Source organism: Gossypium raimondii, chromosome 7 (genome assembly GCF_025698545.1).
Source record: "Gossypium raimondii isolate GPD5lz chromosome 7, ASM2569854v1, whole genome shotgun sequence".
Lineage (NCBI taxonomy): Eukaryota > Viridiplantae > Streptophyta > Magnoliopsida > Malvales > Malvaceae > Gossypium > Gossypium raimondii.
This window is the reverse complement of record NC_068571.1, coordinates 48,898,844-48,918,798: the sequence shown is the minus strand read 5'-3', so window position 1 is coordinate 48,918,798 and position 19,955 is coordinate 48,898,844. Positions and strand designations below refer to the sequence as shown.

At 34.7% G+C, this 19,955-nt stretch overlaps 3 protein-coding genes across 5 annotated transcripts; 1 reads left to right on the top strand and 2 right to left on the bottom strand.

Annotated features, from left to right (window-relative positions):
• Nucleotides 1-1,132: 1,132 nt before the first annotated feature.
• LOC105785172 (endoglucanase 8) lies at nt 1,133-3,538 on the bottom strand. Of its 2 annotated transcripts, none has more exons than XM_012611123.2 (7): nt 3,233-3,538; nt 2,549-2,956; nt 2,372-2,464; nt 2,094-2,281; nt 1,897-1,982; nt 1,613-1,776; nt 1,133-1,526 (listed from the first exon to the last, which is right to left on the bottom strand). In XM_012611123.2, exons 1-7 carry the CDS (start codon nt 3,425-3,427, stop codon nt 1,206-1,208), a joined length of 1,455 nt encoding a protein of 484 aa, XP_012466577.1. In that variant the 5' UTR covers nt 3,428-3,538; the 3' UTR covers nt 1,133-1,205. The 2 variants fall into 2 exon arrangements, with proteins under 2 accessions (XP_012466577.1, XP_012466569.1); XM_012611115.2 differs by having other exon boundaries at nt 1,897-1,999; nt 2,120-2,281.
• Nucleotides 3,539-10,030: 6,492 nt separating this feature from the next.
• Nucleotides 10,031-13,642, top strand: LOC105785150 (NAC domain-containing protein 7). 2 transcript variants are annotated; one of them, XM_012611093.2, is made up of 3 exons: nt 10,031-10,419; nt 12,139-12,304; nt 12,388-13,642. In XM_012611093.2, exons 2-3 carry the CDS (start codon nt 12,145-12,147, stop codon nt 13,233-13,235), a joined length of 1,008 nt encoding a protein of 335 aa, XP_012466547.1. In that variant the 5' UTR covers nt 10,031-10,419; nt 12,139-12,144; the 3' UTR covers nt 13,236-13,642. The 2 variants fall into 2 exon arrangements, with proteins under 2 accessions (XP_012466547.1, XP_012466543.1); XM_012611089.2 differs by lacking the exon at nt 10,031-10,419 and having other exon boundaries at nt 10,435-12,304.
• Nucleotides 13,643-16,092: 2,450 nt separating this feature from the next.
• On the bottom strand, nt 16,093-19,483 carry LOC105785142 (monocopper oxidase-like protein SKS1; the record flags this gene model as incomplete). The annotated part of the gene is made up of 9 exons (XM_012611081.2): nt 16,093-16,425; nt 16,509-16,708; nt 16,803-16,881; nt 16,968-17,333; nt 17,487-17,853; nt 18,133-18,271; nt 18,373-18,643; nt 18,726-18,835; nt 19,178-19,483. Coding segments are annotated over 9 exons (1,938 nt in total), but the record flags the coding sequence as incomplete, so codon positions are not given.
• Nucleotides 19,484-19,955: the final 472 nt, after the last annotated feature.

Genomic DNA, 19,955 nt, shown 5'->3' with positions numbered 1-19,955 from the left:
AGTTGCATCAATATAAAATATATAAAATTCATTTTCAAGATTAATTCTCATGAGTACTAAAACAGATCCAATTATCCAAGATGAAGTTCTGACGACCTTCGGTTCCAAACTTTTGTTAAATTCGAGTAAATCATAATTACACCTAAAATAAATCACATTTTTAAAGATTAACTCAAAAGGACACTTGAATCGAAATTCAACCGTTTCATAGTAATTTTGTTTGTAAAGAAATTTTAAGATTGTAAACTTTTAGAAGTTATAAATAAACTCTAAAGTTTTCTAAGTGAATTGAAATTTGTTTGACTTTCATAAAACAATAATGAAGAAAACAGTGATGGCTTGGGTGGTGTAGTTGACCAGTGGGTGGTGCAGTTATCATATTCGGGTTCTTGTTTTTGTCTTGGACTCAAAGTTTTAGATAAGTTTTTTTTTGGGATTCAAAAGTCCCTGGCGATGATGATTGTTCTTGTCTGGGAGTAAGGGGTATGATTTTGGTCAAGGCGCTTATTGGCTTTGAAGAAGGTTTTGGAAGATACTTAATAAGGATCTTAAGTTATAAGAAATCGTTTTGCAAGCTTTTGCTACGAGGGAATCATATGGGATGATTTGTTGGCTTGAGAGAGGATGTTGAGCTGATATTATATGTTGATTGGAGTGTTCTCACAACTGATTATGGTGTTTTTTGGCTTCCATCGCAGCTCACTTTTTGAGCCTTTCTTTTTGGCATTTATAGGAGCTTTTAAGGCTGTTTGTGTATGGTGTTCTTATTGCTTTCTCCTCTAGGGCTTAAGTGTGCTTTATGGATTCAAACATGTTATTTCGTTTCAGGTGTGTGTTTTGGTGTGATGCAGGGGTGCTTTTGGTTAGTTTTTAATCTTTATTCCAGCCGGTAATTTGTTTTCAGTCTCTTTCTAGTTTTACTTCTAAACTTGTTCTTATCCTTATTAAACATAGAAGCTTTATCAAGTTTGTTTCATTTTCTGTAAAAAAAAAAGAAAAAAGCATAGAGAAGTTGAGCAATATTTGCATAGGATAGCAGTTTGATTCCACTAAACAAGATTTGACCTTTTGTAGCATTCAAAGTTGAATTGCTACACTGTCATATAAAAATCAACAAATTTCTCGGGTAAGAAATCCAATTAATTATATACATACAGACATGCATGTTTGTATACAGTTGCTAGAAACGGAAAGAAGGTTAATCATTAATGTGATTTGAAGTAAGCCAAGAGACCAACGAGAGGTGCGTTAATGTATGTGGTTGGCTCGGAGTGTGCAAAATCGGCTCTGGAATCACCATAAGAATCCTTAATATCAGGTCCTCCAACAACAGCTCCTGTTAACAAATTAGGGTTAGGATTGTTAGTATAGAAATAGGTGGCTCCGCCTGTGCAGTCAATATGTTGGGGATGTTGAGTAATGGAAGGTAAAGAGGAGCCCCGATGATGTATCCTCTCCGGAAACTTCTCACCATATCCCACCATGTATGACATATTCAGTGGATTGCTTCCTAAGATGTAATCCACCTGCATGCGCGCATCAATATATTATTCCCAAAACAAAGCTAGTCACAGGGGTATGGACATTAATGTATAATCATATAATTCATTACCTGGCTTCTTGCAACCTGTATAAGCCTGGCAGGGGTGGCAACAACATTGCCACAATGGATCACCCGACTGTCTTTACTCAGAGGGCGACTGTACACTAGAAGAAGGAAGGATAAAGCTGTTGCATGCTGCAAATTGCTTCCTCCAGGTTTAATAAGGAGCCCACCTGACGGGAAGGGAGATAGATAAATGTATATTACATGTATTTAATTTCCAAGAAAATTAAACAACAGTCAGCCAGTAAATAGAATTGAGTTTGGTCGTAAGAGAAAACTGATTGCCTTACCTGGCGAGTAGGAGACTGAAATAGTTGGTGATTCAGGCAACACAGAGCAGACAAACTTGTCTGCATTGGTAATGAAAGGCTCAGGAGTTTGACTCTTTATTAGCTGCGCGCAGATGAGTAAACTATTACATTGATATTTGATCATCTCCATGTTTTCAAGAACAAAATAAAAATAAAAATTACTCAAGTCAGTAAATTAAAATTTAATACTACATATACTTGCCCTCGAAACAAGTACGTTGATGCCAGCATGCTTGGTATCCCATCCAAATTCCGCAAAGCTACTACTCTTGTCCAAGTTTTGAATGTTGGCTAAAACATAATTCCTGTAATAGGGAGCCTTTGTTGCCCTCAGTAACCATGCTGCCCCCCAAACTAATTCATCCTTGCATTGATTAAGGTGTATCGGAAGTCATTATTAATTTATATATGATGAGCTGATCATTTGAATGTTTATTGTTTCCCCTAACCTTACCTGATATCCACTATAATCACAGTAAAATGGGCACGCCCATGGTCCAAGACTATCATTGTATGATCCCCTGTACTTATCTGCAAATTCAAAAATCTAACCCCAGCACAAGTGTTGTGTTACTCATGGGACATGTTCCTAGATCCAAAGAAAATTATTTAATTTAATACCACCATTTACCATTCTTGCTCTTTTGAGCAGCCTTGCAGAATATCCACGATTAATAGGTCTAAACACCATTGAAGAGGCTGCAAGCGCAGCAGCTATCTCAGCCGAAACTTCTGACCCTGGAAACTCTTTACTCACTGCATATGGGGTTCTAGGAGTGTCCATGTCTTCAGGCCTCTCCCAGCAGTTGTGATCACCATAAGGATCGCCAACTTGAGCAAACACAAAGCCTGGGACGCTTGTGGCTTTCAGCAAGTAATCCGTTCCCCACTGAATTGCCTTCAATGAATGCTGCAGATCTGTGCCAAGGGATTGGCCAAACTCTAGTAAACTCCAAGCTAGCATAGTTATGGAGAAAGCCATTGGAAAAGTGAATTTAACATTATCACCAGCGTCATAGTAACCTCCCACCAAATCAACCTGTGAATGAAAAGCCATATAATGTGATACTAAACTAGCTAGAGAATGTTTTTTTTTTTTTCAGTTTTTATGGTCTATTCTATTTTACGTAATTTCTGTTCCATGCAAGTATTTCTTAGGCGTGAATCCCATGAAATGTAAGAACTTGAGTCACGCAAGTGCTATTGCTAGCACACAATAGTTCTTTTTTTCGGGTAGTCCAACATTACTTGTCAAACAAAGACTTTAGCTCATTGCACCGTTGTGCTGCCGAAGAGGGAAGACAGAAAGACTTACACCAATCTCAAAGCCATCGCGAAGAGCAGAATCCTTCCTCCAGGTGATCCTTTGAGTAGGAGGCAACTTCCCCGACCTCTGGCCTTCGTAGAACAAAATACTCTTTGTTAATGCCGCACCATAATCATGTGAAGCCACCAAACCCATCGCCATTGCCGCCATTCCCAACACTGATAACCTTTGTATTAGGCTCATGACTAAACGTTTCCGTTGTTTAGTTACCCTTTTAGTCTGTTTCTGTCTACTTGCAGATGTCCAAGGAAAAATATAAGCACCTATTATATGTAAGCACGGATTTGGCTTAGAGGTTGAATTTTAAGATGAATGGTATCCAATTTATCTATGGGATAATGCTATATAATTAGTTCATGGATGACCAAAACCAATCGCTTTGTAATGAAGCATGCATGCATTTGCTTGCTTCCGCCTAAACAAAAGAAAGCAGAAATAAGGCACGCAACAGGCGGAGACTTCGTGTACCGTCGTAACTGGTGAGGCGTTAGTTTCAGATTATTTGGAATGTTGGATACGTAGTTGCCTTTGTCAATAAGCCAAAGATAAGTTGCCCAAAAAGGTATTTTGGGAAAAGAAAAAAAGAGAGAAATTAATGGAAGAATAAACAATAACTAGTAGATACAATTTCAGTTGACAATTTCAATAATCTGGGGTTAGATCAAGCAGCAAGGGACTTCGCCGCCTAGGTTATGCATGTATATCTTGAAAAGGTAATCTGCATTGATTGAAGAGAAATTAAACAAGCTTTTAAATTGAAAAGCAAGATGGGATCATCTGGAGGCTCAATGGCGGGCGCCTTTGCCAGTGGCACTTACCTTAAGTTACGTACTTTAAATTAATTAATACCAATAATAAATGCCCTTGTTTTCTCTTTACGTTTATTCCATCGGCCTCATCCTTTTAAGCTTCCACTGAGTTCACCTTGCTAGGTTTGACATTTTTCTCTTTTTATTTAATAAATCCACAGTATTGCCGAAGAAACTTGGGAAGATAATGGGCTGGATCCTTGCACAACTAGCCTAAGAATCAAGTTGAGAATAGATTTTGCCCAGCCCACCACTCGGGACTTTATATGTTTATAAAAACTATTTTCCTTTTTAATAATTAGTTCTTTCTGTTTTTTATTCTTTATTAAAACATTTTATTTCACACATTTAATATAAATAATAGTGATAAATAAAGAAGCTAAATGTATAAACCTAAAAAATGGGTTTGGAAAAAAAAAAAACAAGGCTCATTTAAAAAACAGGTTGGGCCTCATGTAAGGCTTTTTTTGCCCAGTCTAGCCCCACTCGAATTTGCAAAAAGAAAAAAATTTGTTGTTTTCTTATTGTTTTCCCATTATTTTACTGTTGTTTCTTGCTATTTTCTCAGTATTTTGCTTTCATTTCACTATTATGTTGTTGCTATTTTGTTGTTATTGGTTAGATATTGTATAACTCTTATTTTATTGTTAATTTTGGTACTATTTTAGAGGCATTTACTTGTTAAGTTGCACCTATCTTAGTGTTATTTAAGTATAAATATTTTTTAAAATTTATTTACAATTTTTGGGAAACATTTATTTTAATATTTTTAGTATTTTTGATGTATTATATATATATATTTAAAAAGTATATACAAAATTTTACTATGGACGGGCTAGGTTGGGTTTGGGCTTTAGCATTATTATTCAGGCCAAACTTGAGCAAAAATTTTAAATCTATTTTTTAGTTTGGGTTAAACCCAAGCTTATCAAACGGGCCTAAAATTTTGTCAAGATCAAACTAGAACCCTACTCATGAACAAATCTACTTTCTTACCATATGTTTATTATGGGTTAAAGCATAAGTGTTATTTGCTAATATACCATCGTACCCTTAACATATTTATTTTTATATATATTACATATTTCCTGTAACAGCCTAATTTTCAGTGGTGTCGGAAACAGTGATTTGAGATCACTAAATCCGACCAATGAGTTAAAATTTAATGAACTAATAATTATGGGTCAAGTGTGAATTTAGAAGAAATTTTGAATTAGTGAATTTTGTGATTTTATTTAATTTTGTGATTTAAAAAGAATTTAATAGGTAAATTGGGTCTAAAATGAGGTATCGAGACCTCGAGTTCATAAACCAAGCCATAAATATTTTTATAAATATTTATGGAGTGTCATTGAGTTATTATATAAGTTTCGTTACAAAATTTTAACGTTTGGATAGTCAATTAATTAAAAAGGACTAAATTGAAAATAGTGCAAAATTTGTTAAATTGTGATTAAATAGCTTAAGTGACTAATAAGGAGGGATTTAAAAGGCAATTAGACCCAAATTATATGGGCTGGACGGTTGGGCAAGAAAAATCAGCAAGAAAGTAAGAAGAAACAAGGGCAAAATTGGAAATTTTATAAATTAAATATATAAAACAAAGATAAAAGTGAAAAATCTAGAGATCTCTTCATAATTTATCAGAAAAAACTCCATAGGAGGTCTGAAGCAAGCTGGTTCCTCATATTTTTATACCATGTGAGTTCAATTCTTGCTTTTTACTTGAAATTTTTATGTTTTGTGACTTTTACAACTAGGTCCAACTATTGAATTCATTATTTTTGATTCCATGGGTGATTTTTAAGTTACCATGAATAAGTTCTGGAATTTTATGATGAATTATTATATATTTGAAGTTTTAATTTCATTATATTATGATCTTATTAATTGATTTTAGTAGAAAATGATTTTAGGACCTAATTGTGAAAAAGTTAGGAATTGGGGTTTTGTGCTGAAATTATGAATATAAAAGGCTGTTTAGTAGTCTAAAATGGTTGGATAATGTGTTAATTTAGAAAAATTAGATCAATTTAAGGGTTAATTGAGTAGGGACCAAATTGTAAAATTGTTAATTTTAGGGTAAAAGTGTAATTTCGAAAATTGAAAGGCATAAATTGTGAAGTAAATTAGTATTGAATTAGATGCTAATAAATGAAAAATTTTATATTATGGATCGAGAATTCGAAGATAAACGCAGAAAAGAGAAAGTATTGAACTAGTTTCTAAACTTTTACAACTTCTACGAATTGGCCCAGGTAAGTTCATATGGCTGAAATTTAATGATTAATTGCTACTGTGGGAATGATATAATGTATCAATTCGTATATTGTTGTTAAATTATGATTATGGTAAAAATGAGAATAGGATTAGATTGTTAGTTCAAATTAAGGGATACGCAGGATTGAGTACATACGTTCGATAACTAGTGATGAATTGATGGATAAGTCCATGGTGGATCCATGGAAAAGTGTGAAACGTAGGTATGGTATTTCAGTGAAGAAAACCATACTGAGTTATGAAAAGTAGGTATGGTGTTTCAGTGAAGAAAACTATATTGAGTTGTGAAAAGTAGGTATGGTGTTTCCGTGAAGAAAACCATACTGAGTTGTGAAAAGTAGGTATGGTATTTCCGTGAAGAAAACCATACTGAGTTATAGCAATGTGAAATATTCAAGCAAATCGTGGCATCGGGCAAACGATGTACTCAAATCCGTAAGACGATCCTTAATTTGACAGGTATTTGTAAGTGCAATTGAAGCTAAATGTCGGAATTGAAGTTGACATCTGATATTGAGCTCGATTGGATAGATTCATTGTTTGAGATTGTGGTTGGCAGGAAATGTTGAATTTTTATTTGTTTATTAATGTTGTTAGTGAAATTTTGGTAAGATTTTGTTATGAGCCTATGAACTTACTAAGCTTTCAGCAAGCTTACTTGTGTGTGTTTATTATTTCTTGTAGATTGATATATATATGTTCGGAGGATCGGATCTACATCAACGATCACACTATTCAAATTTACTCCGGTAGATTTTGTTAAACAACTTTTTGATTTATATGGCATGTATAGGGAATTGAAGTAAAAAGTAATAGAATGAATGACTAAGTATGCAAGGTAAATCTGAATGTGATGGTTGTGTTAGACATTTAAATATACATGTTTTTAGCTTGAAATGGTTGATTGGTTGAACTTTATTAGTATTTGAATGAAGTAGTTGAAATGCTGAAATTGGTAGTGAATTGAAATTTGCAGGGAAGGTTAGATAATTATAAAAGAGTTATATTGAATTTTAAAAAAAATAAAATAAAATACAGTTGCAATGGAACAGTTTTTGGACAGCAGCATTGATGTAAATTTGAAAAATCACCAAAAATAGTGTAAATTGAATTAGAAGCTGAGTGAGATATGAAATTAAAGCTGAATGAGCCTACTTTCACATGAAATAAATAGAGTAAGCAAAAGAGTTATATATTTTTAGATATTTTAATTTTAGTGAGACAGGGTAAGAATGGTTTTTGAAGTCCTCTGTTCTGACTTTATAAATTCATTAAAATTGTACAGAAGGAATTATGAGTTATAATTTAGATGTATAGATTCCTTAATGAGTATATTTTAAGTAGAAATAAGTGGAATCACCATATGAAGTCTGTACAATGAGATAATTGAATTTTAGTGACTAGAGGTCAGGATAGTTGATCAGTGAAACAGGGAGAATTTAACTAATAAAATGTACTAATTTGCTGAACCAAAATTCTGAAACATTTATGGTAAAAATATATATGAGTCTAGTTTTAGAGAAAATTTACGGATCTAAATTTTTAATTTTGTAGCTTGAGTTATAATTAATTTAGTAACTGCTGCGCAGGTGGATAGCCTTATTATGAATAGTGAAATAACTTTTAAAAGTAAATTTTTATGCTTTGAACTTTTAAGTTAAGTCAAGTAACGCCTCATGCTCGACTTCGGCAACAGTCTCGGGTAAGGGGTGTTACATTTCATTTTCTTTGACTAAAATTTTATTTAAGAAATCTATTTTATCAAATTAAACAAATAAAGTTGAATTATATAACATTTCATCAAATTAATTTTTGATATTTTTAAAAATAAATAAGATTTTGGTCGGAAATCATCAACATGTGATTTGAGCTGAAATGCTATCATTATATTATTTTATTAAAAGTAAATAAAATGATAAAAATATTTTTAGTACTTTATAAAATTAAGGTGCTTACATAATTAAATTGGTATGACACCAATTTAAGTAAATATTTTATAATAATTATAAATTTTAAATACATAAAAGTTAGTATATGATAAATTGGAAAATAAAACAAACAAATTGCTTAAGCTTTAGTCCATTAATATTATATCAACAAAAGAGGATATAAGTTTAAACGTGATTACGCGAGAACCATTCAAGGTTTGCAATCAATACTTGCAGCTTTGCTAAATTTCACGTGCACTGAAATTTGGGATAAAAGACGGGGAGTCCCACCCTCAAGTGCGAGCTTAATGATAGTGGCTAGCCCACGCCGGACCGCAAGCCGCAGCATACAAAGGCCCACCCAGGGGGAGTATTTCTTTATTATTCACTTCCGATCCATCTTGCATTGCGTGACCTACTGTTCACCAGTCACGTATAGCATAATGCAGAGATTTATTATTTAAAAATATTGTTTAATTTTTAATATCTTAAAATTCATTTTTATGATTTTTATGAAATTCTTTAATCAATATATATTAAAATTTAAATTTATTTGATTCTGTTACTAATATAAGAAACTATGTTTATTTAATAAAATTGAATCAGAGAGATATTAGCGCATAATGTAGCAAAGGTGGTTCCCAGGGAGGAAGTTAGTTGGACCGACGGCGAAGCCACTGGAAATCGGGAGTAGTATGGTTGTCAAAGCATCAGACCAACCCAACGGAGCCACGTACCGTTGTTTGGTGGGCGTCATTACTTGAAGAAAAAGGACGCGCACGGGACGGAAGGGATAAAAGCTATGAGCAAGCTGTTGAAGCAAAATTGGGAGATTGAACTCCGTAACAATGGCGCAAGCTGATGAGCAGATACTGGGCGTGTTTTCTTTATAAAATGGACTGCCCATATATTTATTATCATTATGATAGTGAAAGTGGAACAGAAACTTATACAAGTTCTTAACACACAAACATTGTTAGAATGAATTAATTTTCAAAAACATAAAAACAACATCAATGATATCTTAATTAAAAAAAGAAAATTGTTGGCTCATTAAACCATAAATTAAAAAAAAAATTCTCTTTCAAATGTATTAGTGAATATATGATGTTGCCTACATTTTTATGACAAATAAGACAAGTGGAAGCAGCTTGCCAAGGTTTGCACGCACCCCTTGTTTAGCCAAAATAACAGATATTAGAGGAAATGGTAGGGAGTAGGAAAGGAGTTAGGGCTAAGAGGGGGGCCGGCCATACATAGGGAGATTCATGGAGTAGACCATTTCCCTCTGCTGGAATTTATCAATAATATTATCAAAGTATTCGTGGGCTGCTGGTGGTTTAGGGTTGCGTCACCCCACTCCAGATCAGCACTATCACAATTGATTCACACCCCATATAGCTAATATGATTTCTGTTACAGTTGATGTTGTGGTTGGTTCCTCTGACTTCGAAACTGAAAAACATTCACACTCATTAGGGTCGTTGTCATTTACGGGTGGAGGTGGCAGAAGAGTGGGGTATTTCTCTCTCGCCATCTTTCTCTCAGCCAATCTTGCGCCACCATTTTCCCGCCCTAAGCTTCTGCACCAATTTAGCTCCAAACCGACAGTGAGAGACAATGATTGGTTATGATAGATAATGAACACATTTAGCTTACTAACATACATCTTACCAATTCTTCCATCATTAGGGTTTCCCTCTCTCTCCAATCACTTTCTTTTTCTTTTGCTTCCTATATAACCGTATTCTTTCTCCATTCCTCCAAACCCTTTCCCTTTTTCTCTGCTTTCTTCCTTCGGGATTCGATCCCACCGATCCTTTGTCCAAAGCAGTTGGGTTCAGTTTTCGAGACCACAAAAAAATATCTAGTAACTTGTTTCTTTCTCTCTCTTTATTTGTCTTCTTGTCCAAATTTGGAGTCAATAGTTAAAAGCAAAAAAAAAAATAAGACTACCTATTGCCACTAATTAATCACTTGACTGCTTCTCTGTCTTGGTCTTCTTGTCCAAATTTGGAGCCTGCTGAATGGTTAAAAGTTTAGAACACTGTCGACATATTTCGGGAGAAAAAGGCATTTTCTTGATTCTTCCTGGAAGATTCAATCACTCCAGATCCGTGTGTTAAAAAAGAGCTAGAGATCTTTGGTTGCTTGATCCGTGAGCTCTCCCTCTCTCTCTCTCTCTATACACACACATCACACACGCACGCAATTCTATATTTTTCTTTAGATTGTCTAAAACACTGTGTGTGTTAGGTTTAACGTTATGGGATGAATTTAGTTTGGGTCAAAGGAACATCTTTGATCAGATCTACAAGTTTTTCTTTCTAATGAAAAGTGGGCCTCTAACTCATTTTGTCATTGATTGCATATTTGTACCAGTTTTGGATAATTAAAACTTGCACTAATCCCATGATCATCATACTTACATTCAGCAAAAAATTATCACTTGTAATATATATTTCTTTTTCTACGACGCATTAATACATTCTTCTAGACTATTTTACCAACTGTAGACCTCGAAAGCATGCGTGTTCCATTAAGTTTCCTTATCACAAAATAGGATCTCTCGCCACAATGAACACTTGTTCAGCCATTTCATGAGTTTACAATGGAGATGACATAATGGGTTTATCACGTGCTTTTAATTTCACTGCATGTCGGCCTGTGTTCGTGCACCTTATTGCTGTAATAACAAGATAAGAATGAAATGCTATGTCAGGTGTCTTCTTCTTCTCTTTATTTTTTCCATTAACACAGCAGAAAAAAGGGGTAAAAAAGAAAGCTAACTTTGTTTTCTCTCTTTTAAGCTTCTATTACTTTAATCTATTATGATTATATACGAAAAGTGTATTAATATGCGATTAAATACATGGTATTTCAACATGTTATTCTCCTCTTACCAAAACTATATATCCACATTCTCCTACAATGAATGTCCGAGTTACACTCCTTTCGGCCTTGTGAAAAAGGGACTTATCAAATATAACATATCATCATATTTCCTTTAAAAGGATTTAGGGGAAACAGAAGGACAGTTGAATATGCATAATATAATGATACTAACATGATTTTGTTTACTTGTCTTCATTATGTTATTGTCTTATTGGCCTCCATAAAACATTCATTGTAGTTTTATCTAATACAAAACAATGATAATGTAGGCCATTGAATCTGCAAGGAACGTGCATTTCAATTTAAACTGCATAAAATGGTAATGAAAATAATCGAAATCAGACTTATCTTAACCGTTCTTGCTTCTATGAATTGATTTTTGTTTTGTTTTCTTTTCTTTTTTAGATTTCTTCATTTAGTCGAATATATGTAGAATCTAAAGAGTTATAAAATGAAATTTACAGATTAGTTTACAGATTATATGATGATTTATTCATATACTTTCATCATGTCTTGCAGAGTAAGAACAACAGAAAATGGAAAATTCACTTATTTTCTTACTTGGTGTAACATGTGCATTGATATTTTGTAGTTAGAGTTATATTGTTGAGCCAGTTGTAGTTTATCCTTTACCAATTGCTTTGGGAATCAAAATACGAAAGTAATTAAATACGTAAAAATATGAGTACGTAGACTCTCAAAAGAGCTAGGTTTTGCCCGCATTGAGATGGTCTGTTATAATTGTGCAACAACCATGGAACAAGTTCTCTCTTCTCTCTTTTGATAAAACCATGTCCCAAGTTGAATGGGCAAGTACTAGTTAAGCCATGAATTTTGCTAGGTCTTAAAATCTTAGTAGCTAAGTGTACATTTCAATCAATTCTTTGATCGATCCGTGCTCATCTGTTCTCTGATTGTGGTTAATGGAAAATTATGTTAATTTATCATGTGATCAAAGTTTAGTGTGGTGATGGGTTTGCAGGGGAAAATGAATGCATTTTCACAAGTTCCTCCAGGCTTTCGCTTCCATCCCACTGATGAAGAACTTGTGGCCTATTACCTGAGGAAGAAAATTACATCAAGAAGGATTGACCTAGATGTAATTAAAGATGTTGATCTCTATAAAATTGAGCCATGGGATCTTCAAGGTAGATAAATTCTGAAATCTTTGCAGATTACAAAGTTAAGGCCAAATGACACTAATTCAACACCTTGCGTGTATTTTGAACAGAGCTATGCAGAATAGGGACAGAAGAGCAAAATGAATGGTATTTCTTTAGTCATAAGGATAAGAAGTATCCAACTGGAACTCGCACAAATAGAGCCACTGCAGCTGGGTTTTGGAAAGCAACCGGTAGAGACAAGGCTATTTACTCTAAGCATGACTTGATTGGCATGAGGAAGACCTTAGTGTTTTATAAAGGTCGAGCCCCAAATGGACAAAAGTCAGACTGGATCATGCATGAGTATCGCCTTGAAACAGACGAAAACGGGACTCCACAGGAAGAAGGATGGGTTGTGTGTAGGGTATTCAAGAAGAGAATACCAGCTATTAACAAAGTCAGTGAGTATGAGTCTCCCTGTTGGTACGATGACCAAGTCACTTTCAATCCAGATCTTGCTTCACCAATGCAAAATATGGCTTACCACCACCTTCCCTATTCCTGCAAGAAAGAGCTTGATTTGCAGTACCAAGCCCCAAATGAGCATTACCTCCAGCTACCACTTCTAGACAGCCCAAAACTACTCCACCCACCCGTCGAAGCATTTGGGCTAGACATCAACAATGCAAGCACTCTACAGGAAACTCATGAGCAACACTTGCAGACACTCTATGCTAACACCAATAATGAGCATGCGGCGGATCAAGTCACCGATTGGCGCATCCTCGACAAGTTTGTGGCTTCTCAACTCAGTCGAGAAGAAGTTGCCAAGCAAAATAACTATTCAAGTGCTTCAGCTAAGAATGTCTTCCACTCGTCGCAGCACGCAAATTTGCTCATCAGACATTTAAACAAACAAGAAATGGTACCGGAAAATGCATCAACATCCAATCGTCACACTGATCTGTGGAAGTGACTGGTCCTTTAATTATTTGACAGTATATATTACTAATCATAGCATATATTTCAGTTTCAAAGGGAAAAAAGAAAGAAGGGAAGGGAAGTTATTATTTAATTTTCTGTACATATCAAAACTATATAACAATTGCTAGCTCTTCCCTTCCCTGGTAGTATTAAATTAATAACATGATTAGTCAGGGGGAAAAAAGTTGTTTCCATCAAGAAGAAAAATTGGTATAGGTAGCAAAGGAGTATTACAGTGAGGAACTGAGTTGTTTAATTATGGCCTATGGATTAAGTATATAACAGCCCCAGACACATATATTATTGTTTATTGATCGACCCGACAGGTGATAAGATATTTATACTTGTCAGTAAATAGTAGCGTTAATCAGAAAAACTTTCCTTTGCCTCTTTCTTTCATCTTGTGATCAATATTAGTTTCTAGAATTGTTTCTTATGGACTACTGATTGGATTATAAGTAAAGCAAATTTAAATGCTTTGCTGCAATATTGAAAAAGACGATAAAAAAAGATCCATTTTTGCAATGAGGGTCCAAGCAGCATGTATAGATATCAAACAAACATCTGGTGGGACCAGAATCAAATATAAATTGTCTCAACTTGTCTAAAATGATTACTTGAATGCTAGCTTTGCTGGAAAGCTTGGTATGCAAGTGAGGCACGCAACACAAATGCGTAGGTATACTCTTTTTTCTTTTTTTGGTTCTTTTTAAACGTAGAAGCCACTCCAAAATAGTTCAGTCATCCTAAAAATATTGCTGTGGAAGTCAAGTTTCTGCTAATACGTAATCCTAAAATGTGTTGAACATAGAGGTAGAGAGCTACCTAACCTCATATAATAAAAGGTATATAAAATATATATGAGCAAACTAGGTGCCTATCAAGCTATAGATAGAGGCCAAAATGACTAGGAATGCATGAAAATGAGTAAAAAGCAAGTTTCCAGAGTTTCAGAGAATTACAAGCTTATATAGGAACACCGAACTCATCCTAAAGGCATTTGAAACTCCCAAAATATTCTTGCATGTTCTGATACTAGGAAGGTGTTTGAAGGGCATGCAAAGTACGTATAAGAAACATCTTAAAATTGGATGATGTGAAAGGACATATAGCAGATATGATACAAGTCATTGCATGTAGAGGAGTGAAACTAAGAAGCAAGAAATACCTACCTTGAACATTTACGTTTGGTTCAACTGAAGGCGGACCGAGAGAATGCAAGAAAAGGCATAGACAGTGATCAAGAAGTGTCGAAGGATGAGGGGAGCAAAGTGATTGAGCATGAGTACTGCTTAATATGAACTAAAAATGCTATGAAGTCAATTTAAAAAAAATACTGCCATGAAATTAATTTTTATAAAAGCTTAGAGAAGTTTGAATTGGAAAAACATTTACTCATCAGACTCATACAAGAGTCAAGACGGCTTTAACTTTAGCCAAAGATATCTCCCCATGGACATACTCATAGTGCCCCTCCTTCTCAACGCACACTGCACATGAGAGAGACACAGAGATGGACATTAATATTCGAAACAAGGAATCCAAGGTTAGAGAAAAAAAGGAAAAAAAGAAGAAGAAGCGCAAATACAGATGATATATTATTTTATAAAAAAACTATTGTAGAGAATTTTTATAAAATTTGATATTTTGTTGTATGTATTTTTTTGGGTTCTCAATAGACTATTTTCCTTCAATACAAATAATCATTAGACTTTACTGAATCACGCTTTTACCCACCTATATATATTTGAAAAGAAAATTTATCGATCAAGGCCACAAGCTGCAGAATTGTTGAAACACAGCATAGGCAGTGTAAGATGGTGACTAACACAAAAACTCCACAAAGTAGAGAAATGGAAGATATCATATATCTGGTTAACTTTTCTAGCCAAGGTGGAATATAGGGAAATCATTGGCTTACGTAATATCATTATTATGATATAGAAATAAAATCTTTTAAGAGAAGTGTAACACAATAGACATATGTTCGAAATTAAGATTGTGAATGCTTATGGTGACACATGATTTTTTTATATATTTGATACTCTAATATGACTATGTTTTTGAAATAAATGCCGTTTTTAAGAAAAATAATAATGATAACTCCTGTCTCTTTATTTTAATTAAAGTCTAATAAAAATAATATAGTAAGGTTAAAATATCTAATTCAAATCAATATCAAATAAAGCAAATATATCTCTATACTGGATTCCACTTTTAATAATAATTTTAAATTTATTTTGATATTAATTTATACTATCACTTTGCGCAAATCTTTGAAAATTTCTACTTACGACAATTATGTAAAGTTTAAATTTTTGTTGTTGTAATAATCTCTTATATTACTTGTATAAAAAAATAATTATGAATGTAATTACTCCAATAATTTATAAATGTTGTCATGTCAAGAATAACATTTTTGCTGCTTCGGCACAGTCCACCTCATCATATCTGCATACCATTTAGTGATCCTATTATTGTTGGATACTGCGTTCTCGAAGCCAAATATTCTTGCTTTTATCTTCAATCCTAATTTCTCTTTCAATCCAAAAAAATCCCAACTATTATAAAGCTACTTTGCCCCACTCGTGCTAAAAGTAGATGAATTGTCCCTCTTGTGAAAATCTAAATCAAGATTATGAGTTATGATACCCCATTGCTTCAAGTTAAAGTCATGTTATAGAACTGACATTCAAAAGTTCACACAACACTGCTAAAATGAATTGTCATAAGTACCATAAAAAGGTCCTGTTCTACTTACAGAATCAAGACAAATAATGTTGAATGTAGGTAATAAATCAACCCAGGAAACATAGAAAGCAAAATTTTAACAAAGAAGACGTAAGGTATTCTAGTGAAGTCCAATGGTATAGAGAATGTGAAGTACATAATGATGGATCCCCTCATGATGCAAATTACAATTATGTAGAAAGAGGAGAAACTTTTAACACCAAAACAAAGAATAATGTGAGGTCTGACTTCATTTGCACGCCTAATCTAACTATCAAATAGGAGCAAACCACTCCTACAGGATAGAGAAATATACCAAACCGCCGAGGAGCTGTAAGCTTTGAATAGTCACCTAAAAGTGAAAATACAAGGCTAAAATTGTGATGGCTAGAGTTAGAAACAGCTTGAAGTTACCACAGTGCAATGCCATTGCAGAAGAGCTTTGTGATTCCCTGCAAATACAACCGGCCATTAGTAATAGGAAGGGATGGAGAGAAATTTTAACAAGGTTTCATTATCAGATATATATACATACTTCTGCAAGCTCTGCAGAGCACCGCAATAAATAACATTATCAGGAGGGACCATCTCTGTCTTGCCATTTTCCTCTGGATTGATAATTCTCATGTAGGTCTCTTGGCCTAGGTACCATCTATCCAAGTTCTCCACTCTAAGGTTCCATACTCCAACATTATCAAGAGATACAAGGACAGCCGTCCATCCACCTGGGTAGACCTACATAAAACAAATTAATAGAAATATTAATTAATTAAGCACTTGCCACTGCACACAGCGGTGAACAAGGTGGTGGTGTTAGAAAAAAACAAACCTCTGTTGTGGAGCGAGAAATCGCATCCCATTTATTATAATTGTTTCTGCTGTTCTCACTCCACACACCAAAATCCATTCTGCATAAAACACCCAAGAGTTGCTTAAAATACTATAAAACATAAATGCAGATTGGCACTTGGCACATCATGTATAAGTTTCTTACCCGACCACAAAGAATGCATAGCCATCCATGTGAAAGCTCTGCATTTTGGTGTCATTATTCTGCAATATAATTTCTATGAATCCTTTGTATGTAGCATTAATGACAGATCGGTCCATGTGGGGAGTTCTATCATGTGGCTTATTGGGGAAATCCAGCTTATAAGCACCCTTTACTTTGTGCAGGTCAGCTAGCCTGATTGGTGTATCAGGGTTGACGAAAGAGATACCATTCAGTGTAGCACGAAACTTCCCATCAATCCTAACCGGAGGCAAGCTCTGTATCACATATGTGTCAGTCACATTAATTGAACCATAGTGAAAAGACCCTTGGGGGTTTGGGCGAGCTCCACTTGCAGTAGTATTTTGCCTAATCATTACAAAATAGAGAGTTCAATATGTGAATCTTTGCAGACAAATTTGTTCTAAAAATAAGCCAACTTTAGAAAGAGGGGCCGTTGGAAGTTTATAAAGCAAGGAAAGTATGAATCTAGACACATGCTAAGGAACTGTGAGCATAAACCTGATGGCCCTGGGCTGGTTCATTGCTGACCATTGATTGTAAATATCACTTGGCGCAACAGGCAGAGGCCCACTGGCTGGTCCTTTTGAGTTGGAATAATGCAAGATGGCCACACCGGTTACTCTTTCCCACACTGTTTCATTTACAAACCTAGCACTTGCCACAATGTAATAATCTTTAGTTGCATTCTGATCCATGGTAACCAGAAATGAATACGACTGTCCCACATGAATATCAAAGCTGGTGAAATTCTGTTGTGTTGTATAGAATCCCTCGGTTTCCACTAAGAGAAGATTATGGCCCTCTATTCTAAAGTTCAAACTAGTAGATGTCCCAACATTATGCACTCGAAAGCGATAAGTTTTGCCTGAAAAACACAATGCCATTGCAGATTAAGACTTCATACAGTAAAAACTAAAAACCCCTTTCAGCTGATGTTACATGAAGCGTTATCAATAACTGAATGAAACACGTGAAACCTATTACTTTCAAGGGTGTGGGGTATATTTTAGATAAAGCTTAAAGGATGCCAACGCAAAAGGTAAAACCATTCAGTTTAAATCAGGCTCAGAAAAATTACCGTAACTGATGATACCATATACCCAGATGATAAGAAAAACAAAGCAAACTTGTTTGAAAAGAATACCTGGATCAACATTAATGATTTCATATTCAATACCATCGGGTACAAGAGTTGAGTTATACCGGTAGGGTCCTTTCCCATTAATGAGAACTCCATCTGGCATCCCAAGTTCTTCACCAGACTCAAGAGTTGTTCTCAATGCCTAAAAGAAGCGTGTGTCAATTATTAGACTTAAACCGCAAAAAAAAAAAAAGGGTAGAATGCGGATAAAATCAAAATCCCAACCCTTCCTCAGTTACTAACCGTGTGGTTTTTGGTATACCAATCACCCACCAAGAGGACAATGTCAGCATCCGGATGAGCAAAAGGAATTGCTATAATATTCCGGTTATTAATAATAATGGGACCAAAGCCACCCGATGCTCTTTGAAAATTGAGGGAGGGGAAGTAGAAAAAGCTCCCAATTTGATCCTTGACTTGAAATTGGTAAGTAAAATTCTTCTTGGGATGAATTGGACAGTTGGTGCCAAGAACACCATCCTGCCATGAATTTCTCCGCATTTGAATTCCTGGCCTGTAAAATCTCAAATTTCAGAACCTGACGTTGAACAAATAATAGTAGTAATAATATCCCAAGGGAAACACTAAAATCCTACCAAGTCATCAAAAGATTTTCGTCCAACTGATTGTGAACATTAATATTCACATTGTAATTAGTTGTGACATTAACAACAGGACCAGGAAACGCCCCATTCACTGCTATAACCTGCCAACAGATGAATTAAACATAAGGGAATTTGAACTTTTATAAGTATCCAGATTTTCAAACACGGGGACAAGTCGTAAGGTCCTATGCGACATGCGTATATGCTAACTACTAATCTAGTTGAAGCACAACCATTGCCAAGTACCCAACTTAGGTTCAAAAGTTAATCAAAGAACACAAATATAATATACTAGTGGAAAATCACAAATAGTTAACTAACAATCCAGTTTGTAGATGCAGTTACTTAAAGAGATACCCTCTGATGTACTTCAAAAATCTAAGCCAGAAACATCCCACAAAGTGTAAGTACTGAAAGAAACAGAGAGTAGTAAGAAAACAAACCCGTTGAGGAACACCAAGAGGGGAGAGGGTGATGTAAGAGAGTTTAAAATCAAGGAAGACGGAAGGGTCGGCAGCAAAACAGAGAGTGGAAAACAGAGCAATGTGAATCAAAAGAAGCAGAGCCATATTACCAAAAGAAAAAAAAACGAGATCTTCTTCTTCGCAGCGAAGAATGGGATTTGAATAAAATGGAATGAAAATAATCAAGAAAGAATATTTATGAAGTTTTACAACATCAAAGTAAGAGAAAAAGATGAAATAAGAAACAAGTAGTAGAAAGAGAAAGAGGAAGAGCGGGCCTTTTGTTGTTTATTTAATTTATGTATGAATGGAAAACATTGATTTCCAAATATTTTATTGTCTGTTACACCGGAAACGCGCTTAACCGGTTCTCTGAAATACCGATACTGTTTCAACCTGTATAGCTTTAACTTGCTGCAGCCGGTGGCATGAGACAAACAGCCCTGTAATGAAGGCAGGGATGAACAGAAGAAACTGCACAAGTTTCGGTCTTCTTTTCTCACATTAATATTATTTAAATGTGAAATCAGGATTTCCTTCCCTTTTTCTCCAAACTTCTAACCTTCAGTTGAGATTATGCTGAGAAAAGCGTCCGCCTCACATGCACCGCAACCCAACGACTCACACCATTTTCACATTCTTCATCTTTCCAACGTTAATCCTAATATTTTAATTTTAATTAGTATTTAAATTTTAAAATTCAAAAAATACAAAAAGAAATTGACTTTTTCTCAAATTATTGAAAGGCCCACCCCGA